The sequence below is a fragment of the Scyliorhinus torazame genome, chromosome 7 (assembly GCF_047496885.1).
Source record: "Scyliorhinus torazame isolate Kashiwa2021f chromosome 7, sScyTor2.1, whole genome shotgun sequence".
NCBI lineage: Eukaryota > Metazoa > Chordata > Chondrichthyes > Carcharhiniformes > Scyliorhinidae > Scyliorhinus > Scyliorhinus torazame.
In genome coordinates, this window is record NC_092713.1 from 173,843,085 (window position 1) to 173,863,565 (window position 20,481).

Below are 20,481 nucleotides of genomic sequence, written 5' to 3' on the forward strand. Positions count from 1 at the left end.
CACAGAACTGTCGGGCAGTATGGTCGGCACGGGCTTGGAGGGCCGAAGGGCCTGTTCCTGTGCTGTACATTTCTTTGTTCTTTGTTTGACACAAGGAGGAAATGGGAGGAAGACCTGGGGTTCGAAATAGGGTGGGGATTCTGGAGCGAAGCACTGCACAGGGTCAATTCTATCTCCACATGCGCTAGGCTCAACCTAACGCAGCTGGAAGTGGTACATAGAGCCCACTTGACCAGAACCCGAATGAGCAGGTTCTTCCCGGAAGTGGAGGATAGATGTGAACAGTGCCAACCACGCCCACATGTTCTGGTTTTGCCCCAGACTTGTTGGGTGCTGGACAGCCTTCTTCGAGGCAATCTCCTGAGGTGGGATGAGGGTGGAGTCATGCCCGTAAGTGGCGGTCTTCAGGGTATCAGACCAGCCAGATCTCTTCATGGGGATGGTGGACGCCCTTGCCCATGCCTCCCTGATCGCCCGCTGTAGAATCCTGCTCGGTTGGCGATCAGCAGCACCACCTAAATCTGCAGACTGGCTGTCCGACCCATCAGAATTTCTCCAAATGGAGAAAATCAAATTCACCATCCGTGGGTCGGAAGAGGGATTCCACAAAACATGGGAGCCATTCACCCGACTGTTCCAAGACCTATTTGTGGCCAACACATGAATAAATAAATAGCCAGTAACCAGGGAGAAGTAGCCAGGACAAGATAAAAAGAGGAAGCAAGGGGGGACTGGGGAGGGAGGGGGGTTCAGGTAGATGGGAGCTGGGGGTAGGGAGGATTGTACGCTGAGCCAGACGGCGACAGACTGTAAATAGAGAAACCTAAGAAGAAACCTTTGTGACTGTACAATAAATGAAAATGAACGGCAATTTATATAATTTTGAAAATGCCGATAAAAAGATTTTTTTAAAAAGAAAGTGAAAGCCCATGGATAACAGGGCAATGTGGCAAACTGGATAAAGAGTTGGCTTAGTAACAGGGAAAAAAAGGATAATGGTCAATAGCTGCCCTTGCAATTGGAAAGTTGTTTCAAGTGGTGTCCCACAGGCTCCGTGTTGGGACCCTTACTGTTAGTGTTGTATATTAATGATTTGGACATGAACGTGGGGAACATGTTTGGAAATTTGCATGCAACACAAAGATTGACCGAGTGGTGGACAGTGTAGAGGATAGCTATAATCTCAAAAATAATAAAGATGGATTGGTGGAGGGGCTGGTAAATTGGCAGATGTAATTGAACACAGAGAAGTGTAAGGTCATGCATTTAGGGAGGTCAAACAGTTGAAGGGAGAATAAGTGGGAATATACTATACTATGGGAATATAATATACTATGAAGTGAGAGATCCTGCCGTACAGGTACACAGGTCCCTAAAGGCAGCAGTTCAGGTTGGCAAGGTTGTTGAAAGCAAATGAAATGCTCTCCTTCATTGGCAGAGATATAGAATATAAAAGTAAGGATATAATGTTGGAATTGTATAAAACACTGGTGAGGCTATAACTGGAGTAGTGTGTGCAGCTCTGGTCGCCACATTACAGGAAGGGTGTAATTACTCTGGAGAGAGTACAGAGGGTGTTTACAAGAATGTTGCCAGGACTAAAAAAGTGTGGCTACGAGGAGAGATTGGATAGGTTGGGTTTATTTTCCTTGGAACAAAGAAGGCTGTGGAGTGGCTTAAATTATGTACAAAATTAGGAGGAGAAGGGATAGGGTGGGCAGGATAAAATTGTTTCCCTTGATGGAGAATTCTAGAACCAGGGGACATAGATTCAAGACAAGTGGTAGAAGATGTAGAGGGGACATGAGGAAGATTTTTTTTTAATGAAGAGGGTAGTGAGTGGAAGTCTGGAGTTCGCTGCCCGAGTTAGTGGTAGAGGCAGAGACCCGAAACCCTTTTAACAGCTACCTGGATCTGCACATTAAGTGCTCTAAGCTAAAGGGCTATGGACCAGGTGCAGGAAGGTGGGATTAGAAAGGGCACCCGAGTGTCCTCGGGTTGTCATAGACAAGATGGGCCAAATGACCTCCTTCTGTGCCGTAACTTTTCTCTGATTCTATGATCAGCATGACACTCTGCTTCATATAAAGCCGAAGCCTTGATGTTGTAATTCCATTTTACTAACTACACAAACCATCTTCACTTGGAGCATGGAAGATTATTGTTCTGCACAGACTCTGGGGGCGAGATTATCCGACCCCGCGCCAGGTCGGAGAATCGGCGGTGGGCTGCGCGAATCACGCCACGCCGCCCCGACGCGATTCTCCGCAGAATCGGCGCCATTGGGGCCGGCGTGGCCGTTTGGGGGCTGCTCTATGCGGGCCTCCTGTGACTCTGTGGCCCGGATGGGCCGTAAAAAAAAAAAAAAAGAGTCCCGCCGGCACCGTTCGAACCTGCTCTGAGCTGGTGGGACCTCAGCGTTGAGGGGTCCGGGGGTGGCCTGTGGGGGGTGGGGGGGGGGGCTCTGATGTAGCCTGGCCCAGGATAGGGACCCACCGATTGGTGGGCTGGCCTCTCTGTCTCCCGGGGAGACACCGCACATGCGCGGAAATCACGCTGCTGGGACTGGGACGCATGCGCGCATCCCCCGGCACCCATTCCACGGCCGGATCAGCAGCTGGAGCGGCGTGAACTCCAGCGCCCTGCTGGCCCCCTCTAGAAGACCGAATTGCTGATCCTGGGGCCGTGTTAATGCCGTCGGGAAAGCTTACTTTACTGCTTTCTTTGTCCAGAATGTCTTATTACTGCCACTCTCACAACCAGAGACTTACCAAGAAAGTTTGGGTACAGTTGATCAACATTATCAATCACATAGTTGCACTTGGGGCACCGATTACTGACCTCCAGGCTCTGTCGAATACATTTATAGCTGGAGAAAAAACAGGCAATAAGTTAGAGGATTCAATCCCGTAACCATTAAACAAACACTGAACCCGGTGTTGCATCCCCCACATTCACTTTTATATGCTTGAATAAACAATCGTAACTTGCTGAGTCTCTACGTCAGCAATAACAGAATCACCAGCTATAACATTATTGATTAACTTTAATTAACTCAGCCATTATGGCGGCAATTTCTTACAATAACTTCCTCCCTTTTTAAGGCAAACAAAATCTGACAGTACTTCAGTTCTTAAATTACTGACAACCGACCGTATGATGAAGCAACAAGTGGCACATACCAAAAACTGTGACCACATTTTGTCATATGTGCCTCCTCAATCATCTCAAAACAGATAGGGCTGTGAAAAACAAGAGGAAAATGAGTCAGAGTCATTGCCCTGAATCAGAGCCTTGAAGAGACAATCACCCCCTAACTCTCTGCCCCCACCCTGGGACTCTGCCTCCCTCATAGAATCATAGAATTTACAGTGCACAAGGAAGCCATTCGGCCCATCGAGTCTGCACCGGCCCTTGGAAAAAAACACCCCACTTAAGTCCACACCTCCACCCCATCCCCATAACCCAGTAACCCCACCCAACCTTTTTGGACACCAAGGGCAATTTATCACAGCCAATCCACCTAACCTGCACATCTTTGGACTGTGGGAGAAAACTGCAGCACCCGGAGGAAACCCACGCACACACGGGGAGAACGTGCAGACTCCGCACAGACAGTGACCCAAGCCGGGAATCGAACCTGGGATCCTGGAGCTGTGCAGCAACAGTGCTAACCATCATGCTACCGTGCAGCACCGGATGTCTCACTCTTGCCAGCTCCCCTTCTCCAGCCTTTCACGTCCACCTGCGTCAACATCTTCACACCCGCCTGCCCAACCTCTCCCCCTTTGTCACCAGCCCGCCCTCGCAGCGCATCCAGTCTCACTCAACCCCCTCCAGCATCCCCCAGACCACTCCCAAACGACCCACAGCACGATCTCAGTATCTGTCCCCTGCCCAGTCCTTTCCCACATCCCAGGCGCCCTCCCCAGGTCCTCGGCCTACCGGACCCCCACCACACACCCAGCTTCTCTGTTGTGCTCACGTGCTCTGCTGGTGAATGTCTCTCCATTACAACCCAACGTGCCTCCCTACGCTGCGCCTCACTCCATCGCTGTCTCCCCAGTGGGCAAAAACATATCCATCTCCCAGGCAACTCCACATCCCCGGCGCACCCCACCCAACGTATCCCCCTGCACCTCCGCCCCCCCCCCCCCCCCCACCACCTCCCACCCCCCCACCACCTCCCACCCCCGGCACAGCCGCCCTCCACTCGCCCTGCTGTTTAACACCCACCCCTCGCCCTGGGGTTGGTCTCTCCCTTCCCGGTGCCTCGCACTCGTTTCTCCCCACTGCCTCTCTCTCGTTCGCCGGTGTCTCTCTCTCTCCCTCCCAGGTCTTTGCGTCTCTCCCTCCCTCCCCGCTGTGTGTCTCGCTCTCTCTCGCACTCTCCCTCCCCGGTGTGTGTGTGTGTGCGTCTCTCTCTCTCTCCCTCCCTCGTGTGTGTGTGTGCGCACGCGTGTCTCTCTCTCTCTCTCCCCAGTGTGTGTCTCTCTCTCTCTCCCTCCGCGGTGTGCGTTTCTCTCTCTCTCTCTCTCTCTCTCTCCCTCCCTCCCTCCCCGGTGTGTGTCTCTCTCTCTCTCCCCCTCCCCGGTGTGTGTGTGTGTGTGTGTGTGTGTGTGTGTGTGTGTCTCTCTCTCCCTCCCTGGTGTGCGCCTCGCTCTCTCTCTCTCTCCCTCCCTCCCCAGTGTGTCTCTCTCTCTCTCTCCCTCCCCAGTGTGTGTCACTCTCTCCCTCCCTCCCCGGTGTGTGTCTCTCTCTCTCTTTCCCTCCCTCCCCGGTGTGTGTGTGTGTCTCTCTCTCCCTCCCTGGTGTGTGCCTCGCTCTCGCTCTCTCTCTCCCTCCTTCCCTGGTGTGTGTGTCTCCCTCTCTCCCCGGTGTGTGTGTGTCTCTCCCTCCCCGGTGTGTGTCTGTCTGACTCTCTCTCCCACCCCGGTGTGTGTGTCTCTCTCTCTCCCTCCCCGGTGTCTCTCTCTCCCCCTCCCTCCCCGGTGTGTCTCTCTCTCTCTCTCCCACCCCGGTGTGTCTCTCTCTCCCTCCCTCCCCGATGTGTGTGTGCCTCTCTCTCCCTCCCTCCCCGGTGTGTCTCTCTCTCTCTCTCTCTCCCTCCCTCCCCGGTGTGTCTCTCTCTCTCTCCCTCCCTCCCCAGTGTGTCTCTCTCTCTCTCTCTCCCTCCCCAGTGTGTCTCTCTCTCTCTCTCTCCCTCCCTCCCCAGTGTGTCTCTCTCTCTCTCTCTCCCTCCCTCCCCAGTGTGTCTCTCTCTCTCTCCCCCTCCCTCCCCAGTGTGTCTCTCTCTCTCCCTCCCACCCCGGTGTGTGTGTGTCTCTCTCTCCCTCCCCGGTGTGTCTCTCTCTCCCTCCCTCCCCGGTGTGTGTGTGCGCCTCTCTCTCCCTCCCTCCCCAGTGTGTGTCTCTCTCTCTCTCCCTCCCTCCCCAGTGTGTGTCTCTCTCTCTCCCTCCCTCCCCAGTGTGTCTCTCTCTCTCTCCCTCCCTCCCCAGTGTGTCTCTCTCTCTCCCTCCCACCCCCGTGTGTGTGTCTCTCTCTCTCTCTCTCTCCCTCCCCGGTGTGTCTCTCTCTCTCTCTCTCCCTCCCCGGTGTGTGTCTCTCTCTCTCTCTCCCTCCCTCCCCAGTGTGTCTCTCTCTCTCTCCCTCCCTCCCCGGTGTGTCTCTCTCTCTCTCTCTCTCCCTCCCCGGTGTGTCTCTCTCTCTCTCCCTCCCTCCCCGGTGTGTGTGTCTCTCTCTCTCTCCCTCCCCGGTGTGTCTCTCTCTCTCTCTCTCCCTCCCCGGTGTGTCTCACTCTCCCCCTCCCTCCCCGGTGTGTCTCCCTCTCTCTCTCCCTCCCTCCCTCCCCGGTGTCTCCCTCTCTCTCTCCCTCCCTCCCCGGTGTCTCCCTCTCTCTCTCCCATCCCGGTGTCTCTCTCTCCCTCCCTCCCCAGTGTGTCTCTCTCTCTCTCCCTCCCTCCCCAGTGTCTCTCTCTCCCTCCCTCCCCAGTGTGTCTCTCTCTCTCTCCCTCCCTCCCCAGTGTCTCTCTCTCCCTCCCTCCCCAGTGTCTCTCTCTCCCTCCCTCCCCAGTGTCTCTCTCTCTCTCTCCCTCCCTCCCCGGTGTCTCTCTCTCCCTCCCTCCCCGGTGTCTCTCTCTCCCTCCCTCCCCAGTGTGTCTCTCTCTCTCTCCCTCCCACCCCGGTGTGTGTGTCTCTCTCTCTCTCCCTCCCCGGTGTGTCTCTCTCTCTCTCTCCCCCTCCCTCCCCAGTGTGTCTCTCTCTCTCTCCCTCCCTCCCCAGTGTGTGTCTCTCTCTCCCTCCCACCCCGGTGTGTGTGTGCCTCTCTCTCCCTCCCCGGTGTGTCTCTCTCTCTCCCTCCCTCCCCAGTGTGTCTCTCTCTCCCTCCCACCCCGGTGTGTGTGTCTCTCTCTCTCTCTCTCCCTCCCCGGTGTGTGTCTCTCTCTCTCTCCCTCCCTCCCCAGTGTGTCTCTCTCTCTCTCCCTCCCTCCCCGGTGTGTCTCTCTCTCTCCCTCCCATCCCGGTGTGTCTCACTCTCCCCCTCCCTCCCTGGTGTGTCTCTCTCTCTCTCTCTCTCCCTCCCTCCCCGGTGTCTCCCTCTCTCTCTCCCTCCCTCCCCGGTGTCTCCCTCTCTCTCTCCCTCCCTCCCCGGTGTCTCTCTCTCTCTCTCTCCCTCCCCGGTGTGTCTCTCTCTCCCTCCCTCCCCGGTGTCTCTCTCTCCCTCCCTCCCCGGTGTCTCTCTCTCCCCCTCCCTCCCCGGTGTGTCTCTCTCTCTCTCCCTCCCTCCCCAGTGTGTGCCTCCCTCCCTCGCAAGTGTGTCTCTCTCTCCCTCCCTCCCCGGTGTCTCTCTCTCTCTCTCCCCCTCCCTCCTCGGTGTCTCTCTCTCTCTCCCTCCCCGGTGTGTCTCTCTCTCTCTCTCTCTCCCTCCCCGGTGTGTCTCTCTCTCTCTCTCTCCCTCTCCCTCCCTCCCCAGTGTGTGTCTCTCTCTCTCTCCCTCCCTCCCCAGTGTGTCTCTCTCTCTCCCTCCCACCCCGGTGTGTGTGTGTCTCTCTCTCCCTCCCTCCCCGGTGTCTCTCTCTCTCCCTCCCATCCCGGTGTGTGTGTCTCTCTCTCTCCCTCCCTCCCCGGTGTGTCTCTCTCTCCCTCCCTCCCCGGTGTGTCTCTCTCCCCCTCTACCTCCCTCCCCAGTGTGTGTGTCTCTCTCTCTGTCTCCCTCCCTCGCAAGTGTCTCTCTCTCTCTCTCCCTCCCACCCCGGTGTGTGTGTCTCTCTCTCTCCCTCCCTCCCCGGTGTCTCTCTCTCCCCCTCCCTCCCCGGTGTGTCTCTCTCTCTCCCTCCCTCCCGGGTGTGTCTCTCTCTCTCCCTCCCCGGTGTGTCTCTCTCTCTCCCTCCCCGGTGTGTCTCTCTCTCTCCCTCCCCGGTGTCTCTCTCTCTCCCTCCCCGGTGTGTCTCTCTCTCTCTCTCCCTCCCCGGTGTGTCTCTCTCTCTCTCCCTCCCCGGTGTGTCTCTCTCTCTCTCCCTCACCGGTGTGTCTCTCTCTCTCTCTCCCCGGTGTGTGTGTCTCTCTCTCTCCCTCCCCGGTGTGTCTCGCACTCTCCCTCTCCCCCTCCCCGCTGTGTGTCTCTCTCTCCCTCACGATGTGTGTGTGTCTCTCTCTCTCCCTCCCTCCCCGGTGTGTCTCTCTCTCTCTCTCCCTCCCCGGTGTGTGTGTGTCTCTCTCTCTCTCTCCCTCCCTCCCCGCTGTCTCTCTCTCTCTCTCTCCCTCTCCCTCCCCGGTGTTTCTCGCACTCTCCCTCTCCCCCTCCCCGCTGTGTCTCTCTCTCTCCCTCCCCGGTGTGTGTGTGTCTCTCTCTCCCTCTACCTCCCCGGTGTGTCTTGCACTCTCCCTCTCCCCCTCCCCACTGTGTGTCTCTCTCTCCCTCACGATGTGTGTGTCTCCCTCTCTCCCTCCCCGGTGTGTCTCACTCTCGCTCTCTCCCTCCCCGATGTGTGTGTGTGTGTGTTTGTCTCTCTCTCTCTCTCCCTCCCCCGTGTGTGTCTCCCTCTCCCTCCCTCCCTGGTGCGCGTGTCTCCCTCTCTCTCCCCATTGTGTGTCTCTCTCCCTCTCTCTCGCCCTCCCCGGTGTGTGTGTGTGTGTGTGTGTGTGTGTGTGTGTGTGTCTCTCTCTCTCCCTCCCCCGTGTGTGTTTAGGGAGTTAGGCTGGAAGTTGAAAGCCAGGACAGACAGAGTTGTCATCTCTGGATTGTTGCCGGTGCCACGTGATAGCGAGGCTAGGAATAGGGAGAGAGTGCAGTTGAACATGTGGCTGCAGGAATGGTGTAGGAGGGAGGGCTTCAGGTATTTGGATAATTGGAGCGCATTCTGGGGAAGGTGGGACCTGTACAAGCAGGACGGGTTGCATCTGAACCAGAGGGGCACCAATATCCTGGGAGGGAGGTTTGCTAGTACTCTTCGGGAGGGTTTAAACTAATTTGGCAGGGGAATGGGAACCGGATTTGTAGTCCAGCAACTAAGGTAGCCGATATCCAGGACGCCAAAGCATGTAATGAGGCAGTGGGGAAGGGAACACTGACAAAGGAGAGTATTTGCAGGCACGGAGATGGGTTGAAGTGTGTATACTTCAACGCAAGAAGCATCAGGAATAAGGTGGGTGAACTTAAGGCATGGATCGGTACTTGGGACTACGATGTGGTGGCCATCACGGAAACTTGGATAGAAGAGGGGCAGAAATGGTTGTTGGAGGTCCCTGGTTATAGATGTTTCAATAAGATTAGGGAGGGTGGTAAAAGAGGTGGGGGGGTGGCATTATTAATTAGAGATAGTATAACAGCTGCAGAAAGGCAGTTCGAGGAGTATCACCCTATTGAGGTAGTATGGGTTGAAGTCAGAAACAGGAAAGGAGCAGTCACCTTGTTAGGAGTTTTCTATAGGCCCCCCAATAGTAGCAGAGATGTGGAGGAACAGATTGGGAAACAGATTTTGGAAAGGTGCAGAAGTCATAGGGTAGTAGTCATGGGCGACTTTAACTTCCCAAATATTGAGTGGAAACTCTTTAGATCAAATAGTTTGGATGGGGGTGGTGTTTGTGCAGTGTGTCCAGGAAGCTTTTCTAACACAGTATGTAGATTGTCCAACCAGAGGAGGGGCAATATTGGATTTAGTACTGGGTAATGAACCAGGGCAAGTGATAGATTTGTTAGTGAGGGAGCATTTTGGAGATAGTGACCACAATTCTGTGACTTTCACTTTAGTAATGGAGAGGGATAGGTACGTGCAACAGGGCAAGGTTTACAATTGGGGGAAGGGTAAATACGATGTTGTCAGACAAGAATTGAAGTGCATAAGTTGGGAACATAGGCTGGCAGGGAAGGACACAAGTGAAATGTGGAACTTGTTCAAGGAACAGGTGCTACGTGTCCTTGATATGTATGTCCCTGTCAGGCAGGGAAGAGATGGTCGAGTGAGGGAACCATGGTTGACAAGAGAGGTTGAATGTGTTGTTAAGAGGAAAAAGGTGACTTACGTAAGGCTGAGGAAACAAGGTTCAGACAGGGCATTGGAGGGATACAAGATAGCCAGGAGGGAACTGAAGAAAGGGATTAGGAGAGCTAAGAGAGGGCATGAACAATCTTTGGCGGGTAGGATCAAGGAAAACCCCAAGGCCTTTTACACATATGTGAGAAATATGAGAATGACTAGAGCGAGGGTAGGTCCAATCAAGGACAGTAGCGGGAGATTGTGTATTGAGTCTGAAGAGATAGGAGAGGTCTTGAATGAGTACTTTTCTTCTGTATTTACAAATGAGAGGGGCGATATTGTTGGAGAGGACAGTGTGAAACAGATTGGTAAGCTCGAGGAAATACTTGTTAGGAAGGAAGATGTGTTGGGCATTTTGAAAAACTTGAGGATAGACAAGTCCCCCGGGCCTGACGGGATATATCCAAGGATTCTATGGGAAGCAAGAGATGAAATTGCAGAGCCGTTGGCAATTATCTTTTCGTCCTCACTGTCAACAGGGGTGGTACCAGGGGATTGGAGAGTGGCGAATGTCGTGCCCCTGTTCAAAAAAGGAACTAGGGATAACCCTGGGAATTACAGGCCAGTTAGTCTTACTTCGGTGGTAGGCAAAGTAATGGAAAGGGTACTGAAGGATAGGATTTCTGAGCATCTGGAAAGACACTGCTTGATTAGGGATAGTCAGCACGGATTTGTGAGGGGTAGGTCTTGCCTTACAAATCTTATTGAATTCTTTGAGGTGACCACCAAGCATGTGGATGAAGGTAAAGCAGTGGATGTAGTGTACATGGATTTTAGTAAGGCATTTGATAAAGTTCCCCATGGTAGGCTTCTGCACAAAGTAAGGAGGCATGGGATAGTGGGAAATTTGGCCAGTTGGATAACGAACTGGCTAACCGATAGAAGTCAGAGAGTGGTGGTGGATGGCAAATATTCAGCCTGGATCCCAGTTACCAGTGGTGTACCGCAGGGATCAGTTCTGGGTCCTCTGCTGTTTGTGATTTTCATTAATGACTTGGATGAGGGAGTTGAAGGGTGGGTCAGTAAATTTGCAGACGATACGAAGATTGGTGGAGTTGTGGATAGTAAGGAGGGCTGCTGTCGGCTGCAAAGAGACATAGATAGGATGCAGAGCTGGGCTGAGAAGTGGCAGATGGAGTTTAACCCTGAAAAGTGTGAGGTTGTCCATTTTGGAAGGACAAATATGAATGCGGAATACAGGGTTAACGGTAGAGTTCTTGGCATTGTGGAGGAGCAGAGAGACCTTGGGGTCTATGTCCATACATCTTTGAAAGTTGCCACTCAAGTGGATAGAGCTGTGAAGAAGGCCTATGGTGTGCTCGCGTTCATGAACAGAGGGATTGAATTTAAGAGCCGTGAGGTAATGATGCAGCTGTACAAAACCTTGGTAAGGCCACATTTGGAGTACCGTGTACAGTTCTGGTCGCCTCATTTTAGGAAGGATGTGGAAGCTCTGGAAAAGGTGCAAAGAAGATTTACCAGGATGTTGCCTGGAATGGAGAGTAGGTCTTACGAGGAAAGGTTGAGGGTGCTAGGCCTTTTCTCATTAGAGCGGAGAAGGATGAGGGGCGACTTGATAGAGGTTTATAAGATGATCAGGGGAATAGATAGAGTAGACAGTCAGAGACTTTTTCCCCAGGTGGAACACACCATTACAAGGGGACATAAATTTAAGGTGAAAGGTGGAAGATATAGGAGGGATATCAGAGGTAGGTTCTTTACCCCGAGAGTAGTGGGGGCATGGAATGCACTGCCTGTGGAAGTAGTTGAGTCGGAAACATTAGGGACCTTCAAGCAGCTGTTGGATAGGTACATGGATTACGGGAAAATGATATAGTGTAGATTTATTTGTTCTTAAGGGCAGCACGGTAGCATTGTGGATAGCACAATTGCTTCACAGATCCATGGTCCCAGGTTCGATTCCAGCTTGGGTCATTGTCTGTGCGGAGTCTGCACGTCCTCCCCGTGTCTGCGTGGGTTTCCTCCGGGTGCTCCGGTTTCCTCCCACAGTCCAAAGATGTGCGTTAGGTGAATTGGCCAATGATAAATTGCCCTTAATGTCCAAATTGCCCTTGGTGTTGGGTGGAGGTGTTGAGTTTGGGTAGGGTGCTCTTTCCAAGAGCTGGTGCAGACTCAAAGGGCCGAATGGCCTCCTTCTGCACTGTAAATTCAATGATAATCTATGACAAAGGTTCGGCACAACATCGTGGGCCGAAGGGCCTGCTCTGTGCTGTATTTTCTATGTTCTATGTTCTATGTCCCTCTCCCTCCCTGGTGCGTGTGTCTCCCTCTCTCTCCCCATTGTGTGTGTCTCTCTCTCCCTCTCTCTCTCTCCCTCCCCGGTGTGTGTGTGTGTGTCTCTCTTTCTCTCTCTCCATCCCCGGTGTGTGTGTGTCTGACTCTCTCTCTCACCGGTGTGTGTGTCTCTCTCTCACCTTCCGCGGTGTGTCTCTCTCTCTCCCTCCCCGGTGTGTGTCTCTCTCGCTCTCCCTCCCCGGTGTGTCTCTCTCTCTCTCTCCCTCCCTCACCGGTGTGTCTCTCTCTCCATCCCCGGTGTGTGTGTCTCTCTCTCTCTCTCCCTCACCGGTGTGTCTCTCTCTCCATCCTCGGTGTGTGTGTGTCTCTCTCTCCCTCCCACCCTGGTGTGTCTCTCTCTCTCTCTCTCCCTCACCGGTATGTCTCTCTCTCCCTCACATCCCGGTGTGTCTCTCTCTCTCTCTCCCTCCCTCCCCGGTGTGTGTCTCTCTCTCTCCCTCCCCGGTGTGTCTCTCTCTCTCTCCCTTCCCGGTGTGTGTGTCTCTCTCTCTCCCTCACCGGTGTGTCTCTCTCTCCCTCCCATCCCGGTGTGTGTGTGTCTCCCTCACCGGTGTGTCTCTCTCTCCATCCCCGGTGTGTGTGTGTCTCTCTCTCTCCCTCCCCGGTGTCTCTCTCTCTCTCTCCGTCCCCCTCCCCAGTGTGTGTGTGTGTCTCTCTCTCTCTCCCTCCCACCCCGGTGTCTGTGTGTGTCTCTCTCTCTCCCTCCCCGGTGTGTGTGTCTCTCTCCCCCTCCCCGGTGTGTCTCTCTCTCTCTCTCCCTCACCGGTATGTCTCTCTCTCCCTCCCATCCCGGTGTGTGCGTGTCTCTCTCTCCCTCCCTCCCCGGTGTGTGTCTCTCTCTCTCTCCCTCCCTCCCCGGTGTGTCTCTCTCTCTCTCCCTCCCCGGTGTGTCTCTCTCTCCCTCCCTCCCCGGTGTGTCTCTCTCTCTCTCCCTCCCCGGTGTGTCTCTCTCTCTCTCTCTCCCTCCCCGGTGTGTCTCTCTCTCTCTCCCTTCCCGGTGTGTGTGTCTCTCTCTCTCCCTCACCGGTGTGTCTCTCTCTCCCTCCCATCCCGGTGTGTGTGTGTCTCCCTCACCGGTGTGTCTCTCTCTCCATCCCCGGTGTGTGTGTGTCTCTCTCTCTCTCTCTCCCTCCCCGGTGTCTCTCTCTCTCTCTCCGTCCCCCTCCCCGGTGTGTGTGTGTGTCTCTCTCTCTCTCCCTCCCCCTCCCCGATGTGTGTCTCTCTTTCTCTCCCTCCCCGGTGTGTCTCTCTCCCTCCCTCCTCCTCCCCGGTGTGTGTCTCTCTCTCTCTCACCGGTGTCTCTCTCTCTCCCTCACCGGTGTGTCTCTCTCTCCCTCCCCGGTGTGTGTGTGTCTCTCTCTCTCTCTCTCACCCTCTCCCTCCCCCTCCCCGGTGTGTCTCGCACTCTCCCCCTCCCCGGTGTGTGTCTCTCTCTCCCTCACGATGTGTGTCTCTCTCTCTCTCCCTCCCCGGTGTGTCTCTCTCTCTCCCTCCCCGGTGTGTGTGTCTCTCTCTCTCTCTCACCCTCTCCCTCCCCGGTGAGTCTCGCACTCTCCCCCTCCCCGGTGTGTGTCTCTCTCGCCATCACGATGTGTGTGTCACTCTCTCTCCCTCCCCGATGTGTGTGTGTCATTCTCTTTCTCTCTCCCTCCCACCCCGGTGTGTCTCTCTCCCTCCCCGGTGTGTGTGTCTCTCTCTCCCTCCCCGGTGTGTGACTCTCTCTCTCTCTCCCTCCCGGTGTCTCTCTCTCCCTCCCGGTGTGTCTGTCTCTCTCTCTCTCCCTCCCGGTGTGTCTCTCACTCCCTCCCCTCCCCGGTGTGTCTCTCTCTCTCCCTCCCCGGTGTGTGTGTGTGTCTCTCGCTCTCTCTCCCTCCCCCTCCCCAGTGTGTCTCTCTCTCTCCCTCCCCGGTGTGTGTCTCTCTCTCTCCCTCCCTCCCCGGTGTGCGTGTCTCTCTCTCTCTCTCTCTCTCCCTCCCTCCCCGGTGCGTCTCTCTCTCCCTCCCACTCCCCCTCCCCGGTGTGTCTCTCTCTCTCGCCCCGGTGCGTGTGTCTCACTCTCTCTCTCTCCCTCCCCGGGGCATGTCTCTCTCGCTCCCTCCCCGGTGTGTGTTTCTCTCTCTCTCCCTCCCCGGTGGAAATCTCTCCCCCGTGTCTCTCGCTCTCGCCCGTGCCTCTCGCTCTCGCCCGTGTCTCTCGCTCTCGCCCCCCCCGGCGTCTCGCGCCCTCGCCCCCCCCCCCCCCCCCCCGGCGTCTCGCGCCATCGCCCCCGCCCCCCCCCCCCCCCCCCCCCCGGCGTCTCTCGCCCTCTCTCTCCCCGGCGTCTCTCGCCCTCTCTCTCCCCGGCGTCTCTCGCTCTCTCTCTGCCCGGCGTCTCTCGCTCTCTCTCTCCCCGGCGTCTCTCGCTCTCTCTCTCCCCGGCGTCTCTCGCCCTCTCTCTCCCCGGCGTCTCTCGCCCTCTCTCTCCCCGGCGTCTCTCGCCCTCTCTCTCCCCGGCGTCTCTCGCTCTCTCTCTCCCTCCCTCCCTCTCCCCGGCGTCTCGCTCTCGCTCTCCCCGGCGTCTCTCTGCCCGGTGTCTCTCGCTCTCCCCGGCGTGTCTCGCCCTCTCTCTCCCCGGCGTCTCTCGCCCTCTCTCTCCCCGGCGTCTCTCGCCCTCTCTCTCCCCGGCGTCTCTCGCCCTCTCTCTCCCCGGCGTCTCTCGCCCTCTCTCTCCCCGGCGTCTCTCGCTCTCTCTCTCCCCGGCGTCTCTCGCTCTCTCTCTCCCCGGCGTCTCTCGCTCTCTCTCCCCGTTGTCGCTCGCTCTCTCTTCCCGGTGTCATTCGCTCGCTCTCTCTCCCCGGTGTCTCTCGTTCTCTCTCTCTCTCCCCGGTGTCACTCGCTCTCTCTCTCTCTCTCTCTCCCTGGTGTCACTCGCACTCTCTCTCTCTCCCTGGTGTCACTCTCTCTCTCTCTCTCTCTCTCTCTCTCCCCGGCGTCTCTCGCTCTCTCTCTCTCCCCGGCGTCTCTCGCTCTCCCCGGCGTCTCTCGCTCTCTCTCTCCCCGGTGCCTCTCGCACTCTCTCTTCCCGGTGTCTCTCGCACTCTCTTCCCGGTGTCTCTCGCTCTCTCTCTCCTCGGTGTCTCTCGCTCTCTCTCTCCCCGGTGTCTCTCGCTCACCGGTGTCTCTCGCTCTCTCTCTCTCACCGGTGTCTCTCGCTCTCTCTCTCCCTGGTGTCTCTCGCTCTCTCCCTCCCCGGCGTCTCTCGCTCTCTCTCTCTCCCCGGCGTCTCTCGCTCTCTCTCTCCCCGGTGTCTCTCGCTCTCTCTCTCACCGGTGTCTCTCGCTCTCTCTCTCACCGGTGTCTCTCGCTCTCTCTCTCACCGGTGTCTCTCGCTCTCTCTCTCCCCGGTGTCTCTCGCTCTCTCCCTCCCCGGTGTCTCTCGCTCGCTCTCTCCCCGGTGTCTCTCGCTCTTCCTCCCCGGTGTGTGTTTCTCTCCTTATCCCTTCACAGTATGTCTCTCACTCTCTCTCTTCCGGGTGTCTCTCGCTCTCTCTGTCCCCGGTGTCTCTCGCTCTCTCTCTCCCCGGTGTATCTCGCTCTCTCTCTCCCCGGTGTCTCTCACTCTCTCTCTCCCCGGTGTCTCTCACTCTCTCTCTCCCCGTTGTCGCTCGCTCTCTCTTCTCGGTGTCATTCGCTCGCTCTCTCTCCCCGGTGTCTCTCGTTCTCTCTCTCTCCCCGGTGTGACTCGCTCTCTCTCTCTCTCTCCCTGGTGTCACTCACTCTCTCTCTCTCCCCGGCGCCACTCGCTCTCTCTCTCTCCCCGGCGTCACTCGCTCTCTCTCTGTCCCCGGCGTCTCTCGCTCTCTCTCTGTCCCCGGCGTCTCTCGCTCTCTCTCTCTCCTCGGTGTCTCTCGCTCTCTCTCTCCCCGGTGTCTCTCGCTCTCTCTCTCCCTGGTGTCACTCGCTCTCTCTCTCTCTCCCTGGTGTCACTCGCTCTCTCTCTCTCTCCCCGGCGTCTCTCGCTCTCTCTGTCTCCCCGGCGTCTCTCGCTTTCTCTCTCCCCCCGGTGTCTCTCGCACTCTCTCTTCCCGGTGTCTCTCGCTCTCTCTCTCCTCGGTGTCTCTCGCTCTCTCTCTCCCCGGTGTCTCTCGCTCTCTCTCTCACCGGTGTCTCTCGCTCTCTCTCTCACCGGTGTCTCTCGCTCTCTTTCTCACCGGTGTCTCTCGCCCTCTCTCTCACCGGTGTCTCTCGCTCTCTCCCTCCCCGGTGTCTCTCGCTCGCTCTCTCCCCGGTGTCTCTCTCTCTTCCTCCCCGGTGTGTGTTTCTCTCCCTATCCCTTCCCAGTATGTCTCTCGCTCTCTCTCTTCCCGGTGTCTCTCGCTCTCTCTGTCCCCGGTGTCTCTCGCTCTCTCTCTCCCCGGTGTATCTCGCTCTCTCTCTCCCCGGTGTCTCTCTCTCTCCCCGGAGTCTCTCACTCTCTCTCTCTCCCCGGTGTCTCTCACTCTCTCTCTCCCCGGTGTCTCTCACTCTCTCTCTCCCCGTTGTCGCTCGCTCTCTCTTCTCGGTGTCATTCGCTCGCTCTCTCTCCCCGGTGTCTCTCGTTCTCTCACTCTCCCCGGTGTCACTCGCTCTCTCTCTCTCTCCCTGGTGTCACTCACTCTCTCTCTCTCCCCGGCGTCACTCGCTCTCTCTCTCTCCCCGGCGTCACTCGCTCTCTCTCTCTCCCCGGCGTCTCTCGCTCTCTCTCTGTCCCCGGCGTCTCTCGCTCTCTCTCTCTCCCCGGCGTCTCTCGCTCTCTCTCTCCTCGGTGTCTCTCGCTCTCTCTCTCCCCGGTGTCTCTCGCTCGCTCTCTCCCCGGTGTCTCTCGCTCGCTCTCTCACCGGTGTCTCTCGCTCGCTCTCTCACCGGTGTCTCTCGCTCTCTCTCTCCCCGGTGTCTCTCGCTCTCTCCCTCCCCGGTGTCTCTCGCTCGCTCTCTCCCCGGTGTCTCTCTCTCTTCCTCCCCGGTGTGTGTTTCTCTCCCTATCCCTTCCCAGTTTGTCTCTCGCTCTCTCTCTTCCGGGTGTCTCTCGCTCTCTCTGTCCCCGGTGTCTCTCGCTCTCTCTCTCCCCGGTGTATCTCGCTCTCTCTCTCCCCGGTGTCTCTCACTCTCTCTCTCTCCCCGGTGTCTCTCACTCTCTCTCTCTCTCCCCGGTGTCTCTCACTCTCTCCCCGGTGTCTCTCACTCTCTCTCTCTCCCCGGTGTCTCTCACTCTCTCCCCGGTGTCTCTCACTCTCTCTCTCCCCGGTGTCTCTCACTCTCTCTCTCCCCGTTGTCGCTCGCTCTCTCTTCCCGGTGTCATTCGCTCGCTCTCTCTCCCCGGTGTCTCTCGTTCTCTCTCTCTCCCCGGTGTGACTCGCTCTCTCTCTCTCTCCCTGGTGTCACTCACTCTCTCTCTCTCCCCGGCGTCACTCGCTCTCTCTCTCTCCCCGGCGTCACTCGCTCTCTCTCTCTCGCCGGCGTCTCTCGCTCTCTCTCTCTCCTCGGTGTCTCTCGCTCTCTCTCTCCCTGGTGTCACTCGCGCTCTCTCTCTCCCTGGTGTCACTCGCTCTCTCTCTCTCTCTCTCTCCCCGGCGTCTCTCGCTCTCTCTGTCTCCCCGGCGTCTCTCGCTCTCTCTGTCCCCGGTGTCTCTCGCACTCTCTCTTCCCGGTGTCTCTCGCACTCTCTCTTCCCGGTGTCTCTCGCTCTCTCTCTCCTCGGTGTCTCTCGCTCTCTCTCTCCCCGGTGTCTCTCGCTCTCTCTCTCACCGGTGTCTCTCGCTCTCTCTCTCACCGGTGTCTCTCGCTCTCTTTCTCACCGGTGTCTCTCGCCCTCTCTCTCACCGGTGTCTCTCGCTCTCTCCCTCCCCGGTGTCTCTCGCTCGCTCTCTCCCCGGTGTCTCTCTCTCTTCCTCCCCGGTGTGTGTTTCTCTCCCTATCCCTTCCCAGTATGTCTCTCGCTCTCTCTCTTCCCGGTGTCTCTCGCTCTCTCTGTCCCCTGTGTCTCTCGCTCTCTCTCTCCCCGGTGTATCTCGCTCTCTCTCTCCCCGGTGTCTCTCTCTCTCCCCGGAGTCTCTCACTCTCTCTCTCTCTCCCCGGTGTCTCTCACTCTCTCTCTCCCCGGTGTCTCTCACTCTCTCTCTCCCCGTTGTCGCTCGCTCTCTCTTCTCGGTGTCATTCGCTCGCTCTCTCTCCCCGGTGTCTCTCGTTCTTTCACTCTCCCCGGTGTCACTCGCTCTCTCTCTCTCTCCCTGGTGTCACTCACTCTCTCTCTCTCCCCGGCGTCACTCGCTCTCTCTCTCTCCCCGGCGTCTCTCGCTCTCTCTCTCTCCCCGGCGTCTCTCGCTCTCTCTCTGTCCCCGGCGTCTCTCGCTCTCTCTCTCTCCCCGGCGTCTCTCGCTCTCTCTCTCCTCGGTGTCTCTCGCTCTCTCTCTCCCCGGTGTCTCTCGCTCTCTCTCTCCCCGGTGTCTCTCGCTCGCTCTCTCACCGGTGTCTCTCGCTCTCTCCCTCCCCGGTGTCTCTCGCTCGCTCTCTCCCCGGTGTCTCTCTCTCTTCCTCCCCGGTGTGTGTTTCTCTCCCTATCCCTTCCCAGTTTGTCTCTCGCTCTCTCTCTTCCGGGTGTCTCTCGCTCTCTCTGTCCCCGGTGTCTCTCGCTCTCTCTCTCCCCGGTGTCTCTCACTCTCTCTCTCTCCCCGGTGTCTCTCACTCTCTCTCTCTCCCCGGTGTCTCTCACTCTCTCTCTCTCCCCGGTGTCTCTCACTCTCTCTCTCTCCCCGGTGTCTCTCACTCTCTCTCTCTCCCCGGTGTCTCTCACTCTCTCCCCGGTGTCTCTCACTCTCTCCCCGGTGTCTCTCACTCTCTCCCCGGTGTCTCTCACTCTCTCCCCGGTGTCTCTCACTCTCTCCCCGGTGTCTCTCACTCTCTCCCCGGTGTCTCTCACTCTCTCCCCGGTGTCTCTCACTCTCTCCCCGGTGTCTCTCACTCTCTCTCTCTCCCCGGTGTCTCTCACTCTCTCCCCGGTGTCTCTCACTCTCTCTCTCCCCGGTGTCTCTCACTCTCTCTCTCCCCGTTGTCGCTCGCTCTCTCTTCCCGGTGTCATTCGCTCGCTCTCTCTCCCCGGTGTCTCTCGTTCTCTCTCTCTCCCCGGTGTGACTCGCTCTCTCTCTCTCTCCCTGGTGTCACTCACTCTCTCTCTCTCCCCGGCGTCACTCGCTCTCTCTCTCTCCCCGGCGTCACTCGCTCTCTCTCTCTCCCCGGCGTCTCTCGCTCTCTCTCTCTCCCCGGCGTCTCTCGCTCTCTCTCTCTCCTCGGTGTCTCTCGCTCTCTCTCTCCCTGGTGTCACTCGCGCTCTCTCTCTCCCTGGTGTCACTCGCTCTCTCTCTCTCTCTCTCTCTCTCTCCCCGGCGTCTCTCGCTCTCTCTGTCTCCCCGGCGTCTCTCGCTCTCTCTGTCCCCGGTGTCTCTCGCGCTCTCTCTTCCCGGTGTCTCTCGCACTCTCTCTTCCCGGTGTCTCTCGCTCTCTCTCTCCTCGGTGTCTCTCGCGCTCTCTCTCCCCGGTGTCTCTCGCTCTCTCTCTCACCGGTGTCTCTCGCTCTCTCTCTCTCACCGGTGTCTCTCGCTCTCTCTCTCACCGGTGTCTCTCGCTCTCTCTCTCACCGGTGTCTCTCGCTCTCTCCCTCCCCGGTGTCTCTCGCTCGCTCTCTCCCCGGTGTCTCTCTCTCTTCCTCCCCGGTGTGCGTTTCTCTCCCTATCCCTTCCCAGTATGTCTCTCGCTCTCTCTCTTCCGGGTGTCTCTCACTCTCTCTGTCCCCGGTGTCTCTCGCTCTCTCTCTCCCCGGTGTATCTCGCTCTCTCTCTCCCCGGTGTCTCTCACTCTCTCTCTCTCCCCGGTGTCTCTCACTCTCTCTCTCTCCCCGGTGTCTCTCACTCTCTCTCTCCCCGGTGTGTCTCACTCTCTCTCTCCCCGGTGTCTCTCACTCTCTCTCTCCCCGTTGTCGCTCGCTCTCTCTTCTCGGTGTCATTCGCTCGCTCTCTCTCCCCGGTGTCTCTCGTTCTCTCTCTCTCCCCGGTGTCACTCGCTCTCTCTCTCTCTCCCTGGTGTCACTCACTCTCTCTCTCTCCCCGGCGTCTCTCGCTCTCTCTCTGTCCCCGGCGTCTCTCACTCTCTCTCTCTCCCCGGCGTCTCTCGCACTCGCTCTCTCCCCGGGGTCTCTCGCTCTCTCTCTCCTCGGTGTCTCTCGCTCTCTCTCTCCCCGGTGTCTCTCGCTCTCTCTCTCACCGGTGTCTCTCGCTCTCTCTCTCACCGGTGTCTCTCGCTCTCTCTCTCACCGGTGTCTCTCGCTCTCTCTCACCGGTGTCTCTCGCTCTCTCTCACCGGTGTCTCTCGCTCTCTCTCTCCCCGGTGTCTCTCGCTATCTCCCTCCCCGGTGTCTCTCGCTCGCTCTCTCCCCGGTGTCTCTCTCTCTTCCTCCCCGGTGTGTGTTTCTCTCCCTATCCCTTCACAGTATGTCTCTCGCTCTCTCTCTTCCGGGTGTCTCTCGCTCTCTCTGTCCCCGGTGTCTCTCGCTCTCTCTCTCCCCGGTGTATCTCGCTCTCTCTCTCCCCCCGGTGTGTCTCACTCTCTCTCCCTCCCCGGT

General features: G+C 57.5%; 1 protein-coding gene across 2 annotated transcripts in view; it reads right to left on the reverse strand.

The window, feature by feature from the left end:
• The window catches only part of cop1 (COP1 E3 ubiquitin ligase), a 380,546-nt gene that overhangs the window by 241,885 nt on the left and 118,180 nt on the right, over positions 1–20,481 (reverse strand). For both annotated transcript variants that reach the window (XM_072511804.1, XM_072511803.1), the window contains exons 2-3: positions 3,183–3,242; positions 2,772–2,869 (exon numbers count right to left, since the gene is read on the reverse strand). In XM_072511804.1, the coding sequence (XP_072367905.1) occupies positions 2,772–2,869; positions 3,183–3,242 (158 nt within the window). The remainder of the gene's footprint in view (positions 1–2,771; positions 2,870–3,182; positions 3,243–20,481) is intronic.